The sequence below is a fragment of the Macrobrachium rosenbergii genome, chromosome 11, assembly GCF_040412425.1.
Source record: "Macrobrachium rosenbergii isolate ZJJX-2024 chromosome 11, ASM4041242v1, whole genome shotgun sequence".
Classification (NCBI taxonomy): Eukaryota; Metazoa; Arthropoda; class Malacostraca; order Decapoda; family Palaemonidae; genus Macrobrachium; species Macrobrachium rosenbergii.
The window spans coordinates 6949635-6969950 of NC_089751.1; the positions used below are offsets into that span (position 1 = coordinate 6949635).

Genomic DNA, 20316 nt, shown 5'->3' on the forward strand with positions numbered 1-20316 from the left:
CTGCAACTGGAGCAAAGACTCTTCAGCAAGATGGGACACCTTGCCATACAGCAAAAGTTGTAAAGAAGTGATTTGCTGATAGTGAAATCAAATACATTAAGGACTGGCCAGGTAACTCACCAGACATCAATCCATTTGAGAACCTTTGGCCTATAATAAAAGGAAAGTTACATAATAAGGACACTTCAGCAGTAGAGAAATTGAAAGCAGAACTGCACCTTGCCTGGGACAACACTGACCCCTCAATCCTGGAAAACCTTGCTGATGTTTGAGAGATATCTGACATCGAAAGGGATATCCATAAATAAATAATTGAATGTTTGGTTAACATTCAAACTTAATACCATTTTGTTTTATGTACAGTTTATTTTTCTGAAAAAATAAATGCTTATGTTTGGTTTAACATGCTTTCTTATGAATTGCAATTATCACCCGCATTGACTGTATAGATAGATATAGATATATATGTTATGCCCTACAGCAAGGTCAAATAGGGTCATAATCTTTTACTACATCTGATTTAAGATCAGCTTCCTATCATCTTACATCCCTGAGATCCTCCGGTAGCAATGGCCAGCATTGGCTCAGCACATTCTTTCTCTTGTTGACTCCTCTCACTGTATCTATCCTCAAACAGATGCCGAGATACAAAACTAGACTTTATTTGCAAATTTAATGAAAATATTTCAGCCAAAGCTAATGTTGTGAAATGGAGTGTTTCACACCCCATAAAAATGGAAGTCATAACTAGAGGAAACTCACTCACAATCAATCGAATTAATGATTCTAGACCAACCAATACTAGTGACTAACACCCTGGTCACCAAACAAAATAAAAATTTCATAATTATTGTAGACCAAAATAAATGTCATATAGTATGTTAAAAGAACACAACTTCCAAAATATTCGTTCTCACGGGACGAACCCTGAATTCCTGTTAAAAGACATATAGCATATATTAAAACCTGAAATGGTGTATAAAAAAAATAGACACTCAAACGGAAAAACACATAATGGAGAACAAAACGGAATGATGCATAATGGAGAACAGAGGGATCTCACTGCAACGCAAAATGGGTATTCCACGTAATGTCTGACAAAGATATTAGTGTTAATGAGTTATCTTACTCACATTCTATGGCCCTATGGAAACCGTTCCTTACAGTGGCTGTTCTTAGTCAAAAACACAGCTCAAAGAGCGAATCACACCAGCCGCAAATCTAAGTGAATACCCATTGTATGGTTCCTCTTATAATATACAAATTAGAGTGCACGTATGTACACACTCACTTAACCCCTCCCTTGAAACGTGACGACACCGTCAGGTTCAATGTTCGAAGGACTCCTCCTCCTGACCCCACAGATATCACAAAGTTTCCATCAATCTGTCACGTTGTCCCCACACATCTTGGCCATGATCGGAAGGCACAAATGAATGCGTCAGATACCCGCTGTATCTAACTGTGGAAAATACCAACGTCAACATAAAGGCCACCTGCACTTGACACCTTTTCACAGGCCAGCAATTAGTTCACTTAAATGTTAATATATAGAGATATATATATATATATTTATATATATATATATATATATATATGTATATATATATATATATATATATATATATATATATATATATATATATATATATATATATATTTGTTAAAATTTTGTCCTCTTGTCAATTTTACTAATCATTCATACCTCAAAGAGGTAACTTAAAAGTTATAGGATTACATCACGCTGTTTACAATGAAATGTTTTTGTTAGACTATACAGTATTATTTAATACATGCACTGAGAAGATATTTCTCCAATGTCGCTCACATATTTTTGTTGTGAACAGTGTTTTATTATTGTTTGTATGCTCATACTGCCTTAATGTATTGCACATTACCCTTTATAATACCCTTGTGCTTTCAAAATTTCAGGCTGGAGAACAGGTGGAAGAGCTAGAGGAGGAGAATAAGTCCCTTATCTGGTTTTTATTGAAGCAGGTTAGACCTGGAATGGATTTATCTAAAGTCGTTTTACCAACTTTTATTCTCGAACCAAGATCGTTTTTAGATAAACTTTCTGACTACTATTATCATGCTGATCTCATTGCCAAGTAAGTGGAAGCTGTTTTCTATGTTTAACTAGATAATGATTAGGTTTGGTAAGTTGGTATTTTTTTCCTTCATCTTTTGTACAGTTTTTATTATGCTATCAATAATTGATTTTGCTCCTTGTTTTTCCTGCCAATATTTGATAAAAATATGAGACATGATTTTGACACATCTCAACACATTTGTACTTTCACTAAAATCCAAGAGTCGACTGACGTGACAAGAGATACTCTTAGTCATATCCCCTTTCAATTACCTCAGGCATAATCATTCTTTGCCCTTTCACTCTTTGTTGTACCAAGTTCCAAATCATTCAACTGTTTTTTTCCTTTCACAAGCTTCATAGTAGCTATATCAAGGGGGAATCCAGGAAAAGGCAGCACTTATGTAAAAACAAGTTTATTTTGCTGACTGCATTTTGCAGTAAATTATTGCATCTTCAAGGCTGTAATTTACAAAAATTCAACTTAAAATCTTATTAAAAAAACACAATAAAATAACAATTTGAAAATCACTATCAAGACAGACATGGCCTACCTAAACTGAGTTAAAAGAGAAACTAAGACATCTAAAAAAGAAAGAGGGTAAGTAAAAGTAGAAGTACAGACCAAAATATAAACAAAGAACTTGTTATGCTATGAATAGCTGTGTGGAGGCTGTCTGGGTGTTTAACGAGGGGATGGTAGTTTAATCATGATGGACTCTAAAGTGGTGAGTTCCCCCTCATCTTGCGTAGAAGATATGATTTTAAAATCTGCAAAATTGATGTTGGTTTTGCAGTGCAATGCGTAATCACGCATTGCACTTAACAGATTTCCCCTCTCTCTCTCAGTAAGTGGTAGTTTAACATATTGCGATGCATGTGCGTATGTGTACATGCTCACATCGTGGCCACCGCTCACATACACTGGCTAAATGCAAATCGTCATACATTCAGTCAGGCTTACCAGACTTCTTGGCTTAACTAATCATTCATTACAATGTCTGAAAATTAACAACCACTCAGTGTATCAGTGACCACCACTCGGCAAAACACAGACATAGGCCGAGGGAAGTACTGACATAAACAACTGAATCAAGATGGCTGTTTACTGATGTTACGGAACTAATGCACATTTATATAAAAGTTCACTACAGTTGTCTTGTTAAAAACTTGATTATTCTCAATGTTGACCTCCATAAGTAAAAATAAAATTTTTGTTCACCCTTCACACAGTGAAGAAAAAGGTCTCAAGAAAGTATATTGTTAAAGCTGCAAGTATAACTGTGGCTGAAGAAATGAAGTGCAGGCTGCCAAATACTTTGGACTGGCAAAAACAACATCTGCAATGGACGAAATTGGGGTTTTACTTAATTTAAAATGTATATAGATAAAGATAATGTGCTTTTTAAAACAGTTTTGTTAATTTACAAATAAACGTTTCCCCGAATCGTGCTGCATTTAGCTACTGTTAAGCAATAGTAACTCAATCAGCTGATGACTTTGAGACTGTAAACATTGCCAGAATGCAAATGGTGTGTGATAGCAGTTTATGTTTTATATGATTAGATAATGATTGCATGAGTAAGTCAACAGTTTTATAAAAATTATCATTATTGTAGATACAAGGCTATTATTTGATTTTTGCAAATGGATACTATTACAATTTAAGAGCACATTCTCAAACAGTGAAACAAAACCACTGTACTAAAATTTATGCATGAACTATTTTTATAGATTTTACTAACAATCATTTGCATCAGTGTGATTGTTCTGAAATATAAGTACAGGACATATGGACATGGAATTACTGTACACTTTACATAACCAAATATCCCAGAATTTCTTAGTATACCTGGTTGCCAGATACCAGTGATACTTTCACTTAAATAAAAAAAAAAAATTATAACCATGAATTTAATAATGTAAAGGGGTCATATTACATTTTGTAAATGTACTGTACACTCTAGTTAGAACTTGTAACACACAAGAAAATATAATCACATTATGTACATGCAAAACCAAAAGCTTAAAACTGCATTGCAGGACACGATGACGAGTCCGTTAGAGAATGAAATCTGTTAAATTGAGGTGCCATACATACATACATACACTTAATTTGATGGGTAACATTTTTCCTCGATGGTTTGACACATTTCTAAGTAAGTCTATCATGTTAACACAAAGATTGCTAGAATTGAGAAGGCATCACTCTGCTAACAAATAGCTCTTCCTTTAATTTTTGTGAGATGGAAAACCATGGTTTTTTCCTCTGCTTTGAATTTTTGATTCATGCTTTAAATATGTAATCCTTGGTTAACAAAATTTTGTAGAAATTTTCTGTATCAGCCCAGATACGAGTCAGCTTTCGCCAGTTTTCATTCTGGTCAGTATCTGGTGAAATCAGTGCAAACTAACTTAAGTCATTTGTCCATTTTTTACTAGGATATTTTTCTGTGTGGATATCCGCTTCTGCCAGGGATTTATCTGTTTCAGGTAGAGTGGTTTCTGTCTCCTAATAGTAACAGTTATGACTTGGACCATCGACAGATGATCTCTTTGTCACTTTTTCATAAGTTGCATTTTAACAGATCTTTCACATTCACAATTGATCCTTGACCCCCTTTTCCTGCCAGGAGCAACCAGATTCGCTGAACAGTAGCACCTATATGCAATAATTTTGCCTTGCTGCCAGATTTCTCTGTTCCTGAGGTCCTTTATTCCTCACACCATTGGACTGTGGAACAGCCTTCCAGATGTCATGCAGTTGGAACTTTTAGAAGTTCAAGTGAAGGTGCAACATGTTACTACCCCAGTACAATTCAACTTGAATTTTGATATTTTACTTAAATTTTTATTTGTTAATTTATTAACTTACCTGTTTTTCTAATAACTGTTCTCCTCTTCTGTGTTTCCCATTACCTTCTGTTACTTCTTTCAAATGAATGCCATATTCTTTGGAAGCCTGAATTTCAAGTCAGTTACCCCTGTGGGCTTTTTCCATATGAATAGGGTTCTTCTTCTGAATAGTAATAAATAGTGATGTCATCATTCAAGCTGTACATGTTGCAGATAACTTACTTATCCCAAAGATGTCTGTCAAGTGTTTTCATATAAGTGGTGATGCTTGTGCTCAGCTAACTGTTGGACAGTCTAATGTATGTCATCCAAACCGTGTGATGATTGATACCACTTATGGGTATCATAACCAGGATTATGTTTTTCACCCTTTTTCTTAGTTGTGGAAATGGAAAGAAATTCCTTTCCATGTGTGTTGGTAATATCGTAATGGATTTCCTTTGGGGTTTTATCCATCTTTTGGAGGTGTACATTGTCACAGCACAGATTTTTATATACCCATTTTGAAATTTTTTTGGCACTTGAAATTGCTGCATCTGCTATGCAGTGAAGGAATCCAAAATGATATCTTATTTACAATCATGTGTGGTTAAAGAATGCAGTCACATCAGAAAGTTATAGGTATTATTATCTCTTGGTGAGGCTGACATTTGAATGTATTCTTGTACATTTATACTGGACAGTATTTTTGTTCTTGCAGAGCTGTGCAGGAAGATGACCCTTACACTCGAATGAAGGAAATTGTGAGATGGTATCTCTCTGGTTTCTACAAAAAACCCAAGGGGTTGAAGAAGCCATATAATCCAATTTTAGGAGAAACATTTCGTTGTTATTGGAGACATCCCAATGGTTCAAGAACATTTTATGTTGCAGAACAGGTAGGTAGACTCCTGTAATTGTTAACTTTGAAAGTAATATTTGTTGTAATGAGTTTGAAACAGAAGTTTCCACTTCACTTCAAAAGTACTTGATTGCAACCATTTGACGATTTAAAATAAAAATTTTGCTATAAATACACACAGTAGTATAACAGTTTGAAAGCACTGTTGGTAATAATTTTTTCTGGAATTAGGCAAATTCACAAAATTTGGTCATATAAACAGAGAAAGGAGGTAAGAATTTTGATCTAGTATCTCTGATATAGCCACCAAATATTTGAACATTATAAAAATGTTTGGTGTACAAACAAGATTTATATTCTCAGTGATATTTATAACTGTATAGATGTGTAAATTCTATAAAAGTTAAGAAAAGTTCAACCCAAAATTACATACATCACATTTTAATTTATTTACTGTCACACGTACAAGGAAATCATTCATCATTCCCTAATACAGATTACTTGGGAAACGGAACAATTTTAAATATCTTACAAATACTTCATGAAGGTGATTTTCATCAAAACCTCCAGTGATGTATGACACACACAGCCACTGTGAAATTCCACTACTCATATTCCTGCACTTTCACTTCTACAAATCTCCAGTCATCTCCAGCCTCCTGTTAAAGAATGATGATAATGTAAATAGTGAAAAGTATGTGAATGATTCAAGTTTCAGGATATATTTTAATTACATGTATGTAATATAGAAATATTGAAGAATATTCAGTCACTATGTTTGAGTAGATTATGTAAGTTACTGAGTAACTTAATAGAACAATACTTCTCAGGAAATATTCCAGTAATATCAGCCTTGTAAATGTTTTTTTCCAATCTTATATTGTGTTATTTAGAATTTTTCTAACCTAGGAAGAAAAATTAATGAACTCTATCATTTAATTTTCCTTTATTAGGTTGTTGATTGTTATGTGAAGGATATGAATTCCATTTTTGCGGCATGAAGTAAACAAAGGACTCTTATGAAAGTGATTTAATTGTCATGGAATGTGTGAACATTCTGTTCTCTTTTTTCACATGCTGATATACTGCATTCATTTTTCCAACAGGTATCCCACCATCCTCCTATGTCTGCCTTATATGTTACTAATAGACAAGAAGGGTTTTCTGTGACAGCAACAGTGTTGGCAAAATCGAAATTCTATGGTAAGGATTCCTTTACATATGCTGTTTAATAGTTAATTATCTAGTGCATAAGTGCACATATGTAAACTGTATGGTTGTAGAGTTTTGATTATTTATCATGATCAGCACAGCTCCAGTTTTCAAACCTTGGAAACCTCAGAAAAACGTGATGGCCTCCTTCCACCATTCTTCTCACATCTTGTTGGTTAGCTAAGAAATTTGCCATTAATAATCACTACATGTATTACTACTAGAGTTTTGTTGTCAGAATAGTATAGTATATTTAACTTAACAGTCCCACAACTTTACTACTTCTTACAATGCTCCTGAAAGAACAGTACACTCTGACTCGTTCTTTTATCTTGCTTACTATTACTCAAAAGTAGTGACCAGCAGTGCAAAGGCAGATCACATAAAACTCTTTTTAACAATTGACCCGATATCAACAGATGCCAGGTGATTGTGCATGTATTGTACATAGTTACCAAGTATTTAAATGGCCAAAACTGTGAATCTAAAGATGACTCCACAGTCTGGTTGAAATGCTTTAGAATAATAATAATCATAAATATTTAATATAAACGTGTGCCTAAACCCTAAGACCCAAAAATTTAGTGTCTTGAGACCTTCCTGAACCTAGGGTTTTGTATCCTGGTATTATGGAGGTTAGCAATTTGGAAAGGATGGGGATTTTTACCTATACAGTTCTGCTCTTGCTGTCTTAACCTTTTTGGTTTAAGAAAGCAAATAAGATTAATTTTTCATCTTGGCATTCGATATAACTCAGTTTGAGTGCTCCCTAGTGCCAGATAACAATGCAAATCAGATGAGTATTTCGTAAAATGAAACTTAAGTTTTACACCAAAATTATCAAATAGTAATAGTAATTCTTTTTAGTAAATATCTTCAGTTGTCAAGAATTTTGGTGTTAATAGTCCCCAATCCAGGCACCACTTTGCTTTTCACTTACGAGTTAAAGAACAGAATAAATTATGAAAAGTTCTGCCTTAATTTTAGTTGTATAGTCTTAATTGCAGAACAATATAGGTATGCAGTGTGTTCCCTTAGTTATCTTTCTGTGCTGTTTGGGCCAAGAAAAAACGAAAGCATTCATCATGAACTTTGAACACCCTGGTCTAAGCATTGCTGTGGAATCATTAATGAATCTTATATTTATGTAGTCAGACACCAGGAACAATAGGTATACATAATGAGCTTTATGAGTTATGGGATTTCAGTATGATAAAACTCGTAGTGCTCTATTATATTTAGTATTAGGGTTTTACAGTACTACACAACTTTTAAATAGCTAAATAGCATAAAAATTTCTGAAAGATGAACTCACGGCTACAATTACTTTAGTATATCGAGAAAAAGAGGAGGGGAATGTTGTGTGACATCCTAAAATAGTGTGAAACTAATGTTTAGCAGCATCTTTAAAATAAATAGAAAATTAATATTGAGAAGTTGTAAAGACTTAGGTAATTTGTAAAACTTGATAACAAGGATTTGGAGTTAGATGTACTACACAAAAGAAACATTATAATAATGACAGTAACTGATGAAATGATAAGTCAAGATAATGTTAGTCAGTCAGTAGGATGTTGAATGAGTTTTATCATGGAAATTAAAATTTAAATAAATCAACACTTCAGTCAACCCCATATCACATGCTGTATTTCTGATTTCTTTGACTATATACTTTGGTTTTGTTGCACTGACTGTGATTGCAGCCAGTGTATACAGTACGTTGGTAATAGTGAGGTTGGAATATCATAGTTATTTGCTATATTCCTTTTGTAATGGCCCATTTTGTCTGTTATATTTGGAAAATTAAAGGATTAAAGCATTTGAGCTTAGGGACCACTTATGATTGTGGATAGTTGTGTTTACAAGTACTGTTGCTTTTTAAATTGTTTTTGAGTTGGTTCCTTAAACATTCCTTTACTTAAGCACAAGAGAAAATTCATGCTGAATAATATGTCTGCAAAGTTTTCATCTAAGAAATTTCTACAATATTTTGAAAAATTTTCTATTTATTTTTACAGGTAATTCCACTTCAGCTATACTAGATGGCAATGTTTTATTAGCATTGCTGCCGCGTGGAGAAGATTATGTGATGAATATGCCTTATGCTCACTGTAAAGGTATCCTTATGGGTACATTAACGATGGAACTTGGTGGCAAAGTTAATATTGAGTGTGAAAAAACTGGATACAGAACAGAATTAGAATTCAAACTAAGGGTAGGATGCCTTGTTGCTTTTTTTTTTAAGATAAAAATCACCATTAAGCACAATTTTCTATTTAAAGATAGGATATATAATGATAATTTGTCATAGAAATAGATGTTTCATTTTCAATACTGTTGAATTATAAATCAATACAGGCAGTCCCCAGTTATCAGCGGGGGTTCTATTCCAACGCCGTGACGATAAGCGAAAGTCGCTGATAACTGAAAATCGGCGATTGTCGGTGCTTTTTCGGCAATTTTTGGCACTTATCAGTGCCGAAAATTGCTGAAAATCACCAATTTTCAGTTATTGGCAACTCTGTTAAGTGTGCATCGGCACCAATATGCAATTATCGGTGCCAATAAGCAGAAATCGGTGCATATTGGCGCCGAAAACTGCCAATTTTTGTTGCTAGACAAGCTCTGAAAAACTGGATTGCCAATAACCGAGCCCGCCGATAACTGGGCACTGCCTGTACTGATATTTTTTATGACATTAAATTTTATTTATATTTGTGATAATAATTTCTTTTAGTTCTTTATATTGATGTTATTCTGTAGTGAATATTTTTGTGTACACAAAGTAAACCTAGCTTTATGCAGGAGCATATTTAGCATTTCAGGCAGCACTTGACGAGAACTTGAATTTTGTCTGCGTACCAACTCTCTGTTATGTCATTTTAGCAAGCATAAGTCAGTGAATTCTAAAATAATAGACACTAGTGCTTCACCTGTGATACCTGTTTGCATTATTTTACTTGCGTTTCTACTGGTGCCCCTTTTTACTGCTTGTTTTACCTGTGTTCCAGTACTGTATAGTGGTTCCATCATCCTATTCATTTGTCCATCAGGTTTCGTTCTGGTGGGCCTCCTATTACTATATGTTTAAATATTTCATTGTTCTTCCGGTATTCCACCATTCTCCTGACCATGGTAATGGGGTTCTAACATTTTAAAGACTGTAGTCAATTTTTGTATTATTGACTGTTCCAATGGCCATTTTCTGTTATTCCTGTAATCCTCTGTTCCTCTGATATTTCACTTTTCTTTTTTTAGATGTTTCACCATTAGAGTGACCATTATGTTAGTGTTATGGTGTGTTTCTCTGCTCTGCTTATGTCCCACCACTAGTGTTCTGTATACTTATTCAGGTATCTTTGTGTCCCACAGCTCTGAATGACCTACTATCCATTTCTAGGATTTTTCCAATGCCTGGTCAATGTTTCCTCAGGTTGAGTTGTCTACTTAGGCCCCAGTTTGTCTTTGGATCCAAACTTACAGTATAACATGGTTACAGTTTATAAGCAACAGCAAACCCAGGAACTTGGAGAATGTTCAGGATATCTGTCTCCTAACATTCCTCCATTCTTTCATTCCACCAGTAGGTCCTGCCCTAGCCCTTTTCAAGGTCATTAACCCTTTGTAAACCAACAGGTGTGGAATTACACAAAAGGCTGGTGGCATCCTTATTGACCCCAAACTTTTGGGGCAGATTTCTGCAGTATGCATGACTTCAGATTAGTAATTATTAAAGCTTTTGTATAAGCTCTCCTGTAGTATTGAATCAAGTCACTATTCTGTATATATTTGTAATTTGTAGTTAAACGATGGATATGAAATTTAAAATGTAAAGGAAAATCTTTGAGTGAAAACTTCTAATAGGCTAGCTAAGCATACTATACCACTAAATAGAAAAAAGAAAACAAAATTATTAATACATATCAATACTATTACAACAAAATTTAACCCTTACTGGACGTGCGGGCATGATCACGCTCTAGAGTGATGAGTGGACCGCCTCTGGTGAGACTCAATATTTTGTGCTATACAGTTTGAGCAAATTTTGCAGGAAAAATGTTCAGATCACTTCAGTGGGCCATAAATGACTTGTGGCAGCTTTTATGGCAACACTGATAGCTTAGTACAGGATAGAGGGGGATCAGTGTGACATGAGATTTCATGGGGGAATGTACTTTACCTCCACATCCCAGGACGTCTTTTTATATATTTGTTCATAAATATACCCAGGGATTGCTGTGGGTTTTAATTCTTATCTTTTCTTATAGTATGTCAGCTATATTTGTAGTTTTGCAAACTCAAGTACAAATACATATTAGAAAAGCCTGTATACCTCACGATAAGGTAATGCATCTCCCCATCTTAGTACAAAAGTTTGGGGTCAATAAGAATGCCACCAGCCTTTTGTGTAATTCCATACCTGTTGGTTTACAAAGGGTTAATGACCTTGAGAAGGGCTAGGGCAGGACCTATTGGTGGAATGAAAGAATGAAGGAATGTTAGGAGACAGATATCCTGAACATTCTCCAAGTTGCTGGGTTTGCTGTTGCTTATAAACTGTAACCATGTTATACTGTAAGTTGGAATCCAAAGAAAAACTGGAGCCTGAGTAGACAACTCAACCCGAGGAAACATTGACCAGGCATTGGAAAAACTCTAGAAATGGACAGTAGGTCATTCAGAGCTGTGGGACACAAAGATACCTGAATAAGTGTACAGAACACTAGTGCTGGGATATAAGCAGAGAAACACACCGTAACACTAACATAATGATCACTCTAATAGTGAAACATTTAAAAAAAGAAAAATGAAATATCAGAGGAACAGAGGATTACAGGAATAACAGAAAATGGCCATTGGAACAGTCAATAATACAAAAATTGACTAGTCTTTAAAATGGTACAACCCCATTGCCATGGTCAGGAGAATGGTAGAATACCGGAAGAACAATGAAATATTTAAACATATAGTAATAGGAGGCCCACCAGTACGAAACCTGACGGACAAATGAATAGGATGATGGAACCACTATACAGTACTGGAACGCAGGTAGAACAACCAGTAAAAAGGAGCACCAGTAGACGCGCAAGTAAAATAATGCAAACAGGTATCACAGGTGGAGCACTAGTGTCTATTATTTTAGAATTCACTGACTGATGCTTGCTAAAATGGAATAACAAAGAGTTGATACCCAGACAAAATTCAAGTTCTCGTCTAGGCACGTCCCCTTTTCCATTATCTAATCCATTCAATTAACACAAGGCCAAGATATTCAATTTTTCATTAGTCTAAGGTTGTCATTGTCACTCTCACTATAAAACAGAAAATTATTTTTCTGTTTCTTTTAATCATATACAGCAGTAGCTTTAACACCATATTTTTCATGCAATATGCTGCACAGGTTTGTGCTAGATTGAAGCTTCACACTGATTAGAGTGTTGGTGAGATGTAAGGGTCATATCCCTACTGACTGGGGATTTCTGAATACCTGTGGCAGTATAAATATACATATCATTATTAGCCAGATTAGTGGATGGTTGCCCAATTAGAAAGCAAATGCTATCTAAGGCAGTAGTTTGTATTTATAAAACAAAATTTATTTTAGGATAATGTTAATACATTGTGATAACATATTAGTGTGTGTTTCATAGCAGCATTTCCTTGTCTAGTGGAAATGATTTGTGTAGAATCTGTGCCAGCTAGGGTATAGTTTGATAGATTGTGTTTAAAACTAGGTACATTTGTTGTTTAACCCTTGCTGTAGTTTATTGTAATTTAAGAAGTGCAAACATATTTTTTGTGCTAGGCGCATTTAACTTATGATGCAGTTTACCTTTATTAAAGAATTATGTAACCTTTGATCATGTGAGTATGGTAAGATAAGTGCTCTTGCACCATACCAACGAACATTAAGGAATTCAGTTTGGTGGTTTGGTTAAACTTTTGTACTTTAATCATTATTTGGTCGTGGAATGTTCAAAATCTATCTAGTATTACTTGAAGTTCTGAACATCAGTGTATGAAATATAGGATGGGCATTGAACCAAGGGTTTTAGATGTAACATTGAGTGCATGTAAAGGGGCTACAATTTAATTTTGTTTGTATACTGTAATTGCATTTCATCTAGTTAGTTTTGCAGCCAATGCCTACGATAGACAGAAAGTCATGCTTTGTTTTTCCTTTTATTTAAATTTCATAACTGAATTGTCTCAAAATTACATTGCATGTAAAACCTTTTTTTATTTTGCAGCCCTTCCTTAGTGGTTATGATGCTAACAATATGATCAGCGGGAAATTGAAATTGGGCAAAGATACCTTAGCAACTCTAGAAGGCCACTGGGATGGGAAGATAACTCTCACAGACAAACGGACAGGGGTAAGCAAACTTTTATGAGCCAACGTTTATAAAATACAAGTGTTGTTTTCAATTTTTTTTCTATGTAAATGTAAACATTGTCTTTTAACTATTCATTTCAAATGATTTTCAGTGCATTATCCTTTCAACCCTTTTATATTTCAGGAAGAGGAAACTCTGTGGCATGCTACTCCAGAAGTTAAAAGTCAGCGTTTACAAAGATTTACTGTTGCTGTGGATCAGCAGGGACCATTTGAATCTGAAAGATTATGGCAGCTAGTATCAGCAGCAATCAAAAGTGATGATCAGGTATGTTGATTGTAACTGCAATTCACTTTTTCATTGCTGTAGTAAATGTATCTGAATTTGACAGATACATATACATATTAGTTGGACTAGACATAACCCTTCTTTGTGGTATATTAATTTCATACATATTAGAAAAATTTATCAGGAAGTCTGACTTCACATTGAAATTGTTTTTACTGATAGTTCAAGCTCCTTTATTCAAATTTATTAAATTTTTTTATTGTCCATATTGGAAGCTTATTATCTATCAGTTTATTAACTAGGAACTAATACTTGTAAACAAAATCTTCACTATTCACACAATACTGTATTTACAAATCTGGAAAACTGTGTACATATGTCTACATGTATCCTATTAAGTGGTATATTCAAGTGAAAAGCAGGGAGTTCTGCACTTAATTTATAAAATTAACATCTTGTCTTAAAACTTACAAACTTATCAATAATAATTTTAACAACAAAATCTAAGAAGGATCTTATTTTATAATGGGATATTACAGTATTAGTATTAGAAATGTCTAGTACTCTGGGATATATTGAATTAACATTGAATAATATATATCTGTTGTTTAATGATAATAGATCCATATACCTTTGTATTTTTATACCCAAGTCTATATTCTACATAACTATGTTGCATGAATTCTGATTCATTAAAATGTAAATGTAAATTGGCAATGTTAGGGCTGTAATTAACAACCATAGAGGTACCTATTTTTGTCTAATTATTTGATCAAATTTAATTATATATATATATATATATATATATATATATATATATATATATATATATATATATATATATATATATATATATATATATATATATATATATATATATATATATATATATATATATACACACACACACACAGTAAACCTCCCCGTATTTGTAGGAATATGAACCACACCCCCACAGTGGCTAAAATCTGCGAATACTTTAAACCCCTCTTAAAACACTTAGAACTGCCTATTTTGATAGTTCAGACAAAAATAAAAACTCTAAAAATGCTTATATCTGAGTATTTTAATTTTATCACAAAAAGTGCATTTAGTCTTGAAAATATGAAAATACAGTAACCAGTGAATATTTCTCAGTGAAAAATACTGCAAAATTTCCGTGAATAATATGTACTGTATATACATTCCACAGAGAAATCTGTGAATACATGAGTCCGCAAATCGTGAGACCGCGAATACGGGGGTTTACTGTATACAGACTGTATATTAATAACCATTGGTTTTTCATTATATTCATTAATACTACTGATACTGTAGTATTTCAAAAAACTAACAGGCAGTCCCTGAGTTAGGACGGAGATCCGTTCCTGAGGCACAACTTAAGTCAGATCTTAACTTTAAAAAATTTACAAAAAAATTATGAAAGCCTTACCTTTAATCCTGTGGTTGGCTTGCACACTGGAAGGATAGCAATACTTACTTATTTACATGAGGGAGATCAGCAACTAGTACCCAGCCTGACATCACCTTTAATTCGGAACCGCCTTAACTTCGGATTTTCGCCTTAAGTCAGAGACAAATTTTTTATGAATATTTTTGAAAAGCGTTGCAAGATCGAATTGACTTATGTCAAGACTGCCTTAACTCGGGGACTGCCTGGTAAATGACATATAACTTCACACATTTTGAGCATGGTAATTAGGCTGGTATACTTGAACAACAGTGAACTGATTGCCCTGGCTTGGGGGTAATGGGAGAGAATGGGTTAAATATTTTAAGTATTTGCAAAAGTCAAATGCAGTAATACTCTTGGATTTGGTATTGTAAAGAGAAGTTTTTATGAGATTTTAGCCGACATATATACCAATTGAGGAACATTTCCTGCTTTTACCATTTTTTAGCTGTACCATTTTTGAGTTGTACCATTTTTAGCTGTGGGATGTACAGTACTGTATACTGTATTGAATTTGTTCAGTAATTGTGAACTATTTTTTTTAAGTCATAGTACATAGCGCTTGATTTTGAAAGATGCCTTTAGTATTTCTCATAGATGCACCAGATATGCATGAAGAAATAGAGAATTTTTGAAGTGAAATGTTCTTTTAATCATTGTTGTGGTCTTAGTATGTAGTATACAATATTTTACAGGTTGCAGCTACAGAAGAGAAAACTATTTTGGAGGAAGCTCAGCGTAGTGCTGCTAGAGAAAGGAAAGCAAAATGTGATGAGTGGATCCCAAAACATTTTAGCCAGGTATGATTTACAACCATTTCGTATTTGGTAATATCATTGACCTTTTGTGTGATACCAGTTGTCTAAACTAATAAATTAGTCTGTGATAGAATTTATTGATGTTGATACAAATTGTGTTTTATGTGCTTGAACCACCTTTTAGAGAATACAGGAAATAATTCAGACAGGCAATATGAATTTCAATTTGACGCATTGAATCCCTACACCTTTGTGTATAACAGTATTATCTATTTATTAATGGAAATATAGATCTTTGTTTTATATTATAGAAACCCAAACCACTGTATTTATTGTGAAGGAATGGGCACTGAACATCACTCTGAACCTTATTTCAGACTTCCTTCAGGCTCTTTTATAGGCTAGATGAATCTGAAGTTGATACCAGTGTGTTTAATACTTTAGAATACAAGAGTTGACTGGGCTAGATGAATCTGAAGTTGATACCAGTGTGTTTAATACTTTAGAATACAAGAGTTGACTGTGCACATTGAACTGGTGAAAGTACTCTTTGCTTCTTTACCAGCTATTAAGCAGACAGCATATAAATTTTATTGATAGTTGTTTCAGTGGTGAATTTTTGTCTAATTTTGTCACCTTATTATATGTAAGTGGAAGAAAGATGCTGGATTCCTGATACCATTCATCATAGAAGGCTTTATCATCATCCAGGCTCTAGAGATGATTCTTTTATCTTTTAATATTCTAAGTGTTTCATAATTTTCCACATTAACATCCTCCAACTTCAGTGCCTGGTTCTTAAACTTGAGGTAGAGGGCCTAAAATCAAACAGATATTCCTTGTGTCCCAAGTTATTGGAGTAATTGTGTGATAGCATAAAGACCATCAAAGTTGGAAACTTGTTGAAGCTTTTAAGGTGAAGGGTAATCTATTTGAACAGTAATGATTGTGAGGGTGCCTCTCATTTTATATATCTGTATATGTAAATAGTGAAAAACCAAACTGGCAGTACAGTTTTGATTCACTTGAGTATCACTTATTTAGAGGATGTGTTTTGATAAGCTATGAGGTAAGGTTCTACCATTGTTCTTCCTCAGCATTATTTCATTCTGTTACAATCCTTTGCAACCTTTAATCTGTATATGACATTTACCTTCACATTGACAAGCTTTGCTTGTCATTTCACTTTTCTATCAGTCTTACCAACTTTCTCTAGGTGTCCTTTACAGTGAAATGTTTCATAATTATCATCATCATCTTCCCCAGTGCTAAGGGGTCAGTTACCTTGAAGTGTCTTCTCCAGCTACATGTATTCTCAAATGCATCTTCCTCCTCTAAACTCTCCTATTCCAACTCCATCTAATTCTTTGCCTTTCTCTTGATCTTCTACCTTAACAGATTCCACCTAACCCCTCTTCACTCCTTCCTCCTCGCTCATCCTTCCCATATGCCTATACCATCCCAATGTGGTTTCATTTATGTCGAGAATCTCTGTCACCCTAGCGCTTGTAATTTCTTAATTTTCCAGCCTCTCGTGCAGCAAAATCCCAAAAATTCACCTCGGCACCCTCATTTCTGTTTGCTCTCGCTTCTGCTCCTTGATGTTTCTGAACCATACATCATCACTGGTCTGATTACATTACAATAGTGTGGTTTTTGTTTTGAGTTTTTGTCACACACTACCCCTGCCACTTCTCTCCATTTCTCACAAGCTGCTTTCATCCTACTTTCAATGTCAGCTTCACACCCTCCCACCTGGCTTAAAGCAGATTGTAATTATTTGAAATTCTCGACCTGTTTTAAATTTAGGCTTCATGCATCCTGTATCAATAACCTTGCCCCTCCCAGTTTGTTAGAAACCATATCCTCAGTTTTATCTACTTTTACCGTCATTATCACCTTATTCAAGAGATGGTTGCTGCACTCTTAACCATCTGCAGTTCTTCAGTCTCTGCCATAATCCCTAGATCATCTGTCTGTAACAATCCCCTAGACTTTCGTTTCTAATCCTTTCAGTCTGTACATTCATAACCAGTACAAACAGGAATAGGCTAAGTGCCTGTCCTTGGTATAAATCAACCCATAACTTTACACTTTTTTGTTTTGTTGCAGGCTGTTATTACTGCTCTCCTTGACTTTTTTAACATAATTTCAGCGAACTTTTAATGGCACTTTCCTCTTTCTTTAACACCAAAACACTACATCCCTTGTTATTTTAACAAATGCTTTTTTTACGTCTATAAATGTACACTGTAGTACAGGCAGGCCCTGGTTATCGTCGCCTGTTCCATTCCCGACGGTGTGACGATAACCGAAAATCGGTGATAATAGTGCCAAAATCCACGCTTATTGGTGCCTATAACCGGATATTGGTGGCGTTAACTTAAGATCAGTGCTGATAAGCAGAGATCGGTGCATATAAGTGCTGAAAATCCAATTATCGTTGTCACTAGACAAGTGCCATAAAACCGGATCTCTGATAACTGGGGACTGCCTGTGTAAGTTTCCAATTAAATTCCAGCCTCTTATAAAGGCAGCATAAACTATGTCTTTCTCTAATGAAACCATACTGCTGTTCACCAATCTTCACAGTTTCTTGCATTCTGTCTCATCCAGTATTTGTTCAACCTCTGAAAAATGCTGTCAGTGTGATTTCTGTATAATTTACATGTTCCATAATACAGTATCTCCCTTCCGTTTATACCTTTACTATCATTCTTTCTCAGTCATTTGACATTGCTTCCTCCTCCCAGATTGCCCATAACAGTTCCAGTATCCATTCTTCCCCTTCTGTAATAAGTACCTTCAGTATTTCAATTTGCACCTTTGAAGGATCTGTTGCTTTGCCATTCATCACTTTGCCTACAGCTGCCTTTACTTCTATAGGTTTTATCTCCATCACTGGTCTCTGAGCTGTCCCCACCTCTGCCAGATCAATTCTTTTGTTTTCTGTGATTAAAAGATCCTCATCATAATCTGACCATCTTCGTTTCATGTCATCATCCTTAAGGAACATATTCCTCCCTGTCTTTGATGACACTTGACTGGCTCAGATCTTGTCTTTGTTTTTCCTTGAATTTGAAGTTTTTCTAGATATCTTTTTACCTTTATTTGTTCTTAACCTTCTATTCAACTCCTCTGCAGCTCTTTGACCTCTTCTGTATATCATTCTTCAGCACCTTGAATGCCTTACCTTCCAATATTTGAAAGACCTAGACTTCTGCTTAACGTGATCTTGTGCCTTTCTATCCCACTATGACTTTTCTCCCCCTTTTGACACTCCAATGTGCTTTTTTGCCCAGTTGCTTCCTCTGCACCCTTTACACATGTTTTCTTACTATTCCAAATATTTTCTACTCCTCTCTTTACATTTATTTCTACTGGGTGTCTTTCTGTTTCTTACCTCTTAAATTGCCTTTAAGATCCAATATACAGTATTACTGTACTGTACTAGTAACACTACTTTTATAAGCCTATCACTAATTTTTTACTTTTGCCACTTTCTTTCCATTCACTACTGACTGTAACACCTACTCAGTTTCTTCCTGTCTGCGACCCACTGTAATATAGATTGAACAGACCAACTACCTCTCTCGTTCCCTTTTCATACCACCTTTTCTTTTATACACACAGAATATTTGTCATTGTCTTCTCCACTGCATCAACAATTTCTCAACTTTTCCTGTCAGGGTACCAACATTCCATGAATTTAATCTACTGTAATCTTCCATTTTTTCACTTGCTTTTTTAACCACAGTCATTAACCCTATGGTAACCCTCTCCAGTTACCACGCCAGTTGGAGGATCCCAAAGTGCGTCACTTATGGGGAATGCCCCAGCCCTATTCTCATTACTTAATGCATCTGGCAGATGTTTCGTAATCTTCATATGTAAACTTGACAGACTTATTGTAGCTTTGTAAATATGACTGCTTTTAGAAACTGTCAACAAAACTGTTAAAAGATTCATTAAGTACCTCAGCCTCATGACATGAACTTTGTGTGAGTCAAAGGCACCTTTCTTGTTGGGCCCCGCTGTGAGGCATCCTTCGTTTTATATTAGTAATCATTAGGCAAAGAGAAGTTACGTATTCAATATAAAAACAAAATATTTTTTCCATGCTAATCAATTTTACATAAGCAAGTTCCCACCTAATAGCCATGCTAATTTCTTTCAGCTATGGAGTAAATAACACAAATAATGAAACTTTGGCTGCTTGGAGTGGGGATTCTACTTTCTTATGTATAGTACCACCAGCAGACTTCCATTGTCTTTCCTTCTTGGAAGAAATACTGAAGCATCTGGGATAATTTTCTGCACATGAAAGGGCTCATTATGAATACCATGTAATGGGTTTTATGAAGAAATTTCATTGTTCAAAATATTAAATTTTGTAAGGCCTTTTTCTTTACTATACAACAACTACCTATAAGGTATTAGGTTTGTGAAATGTGACTGCAACAATTCTAACTTGTGCT

The 20316-nt window shown here is 34.7% G+C and overlaps 1 protein-coding gene across 27 annotated transcripts in view; it reads left to right on the forward strand.

The window, feature by feature from the left end:
* The window catches only part of Orp8 (Oxysterol-binding protein-related protein 8), a 420271-nt gene that overhangs the window by 389313 nt on the left and 10642 nt on the right, over positions 1–20316 (forward strand). For all 27 annotated transcript variants that reach the window (XM_067111143.1, XM_067111122.1, XM_067111142.1 and 24 more), the window contains 7 exons: positions 1933–2111; positions 5649–5826; positions 6896–6992; positions 9020–9216; positions 13253–13378; positions 13523–13666; positions 15776–15880. In XM_067111143.1, the coding sequence (XP_066967244.1) occupies positions 1933–2111; positions 5649–5826; positions 6896–6992; positions 9020–9216; positions 13253–13378; positions 13523–13666; positions 15776–15880 (1026 nt within the window). The remainder of the gene's footprint in view (positions 1–1932; positions 2112–5648; positions 5827–6895; positions 6993–9019; positions 9217–13252; positions 13379–13522; positions 13667–15775; positions 15881–20316) is intronic.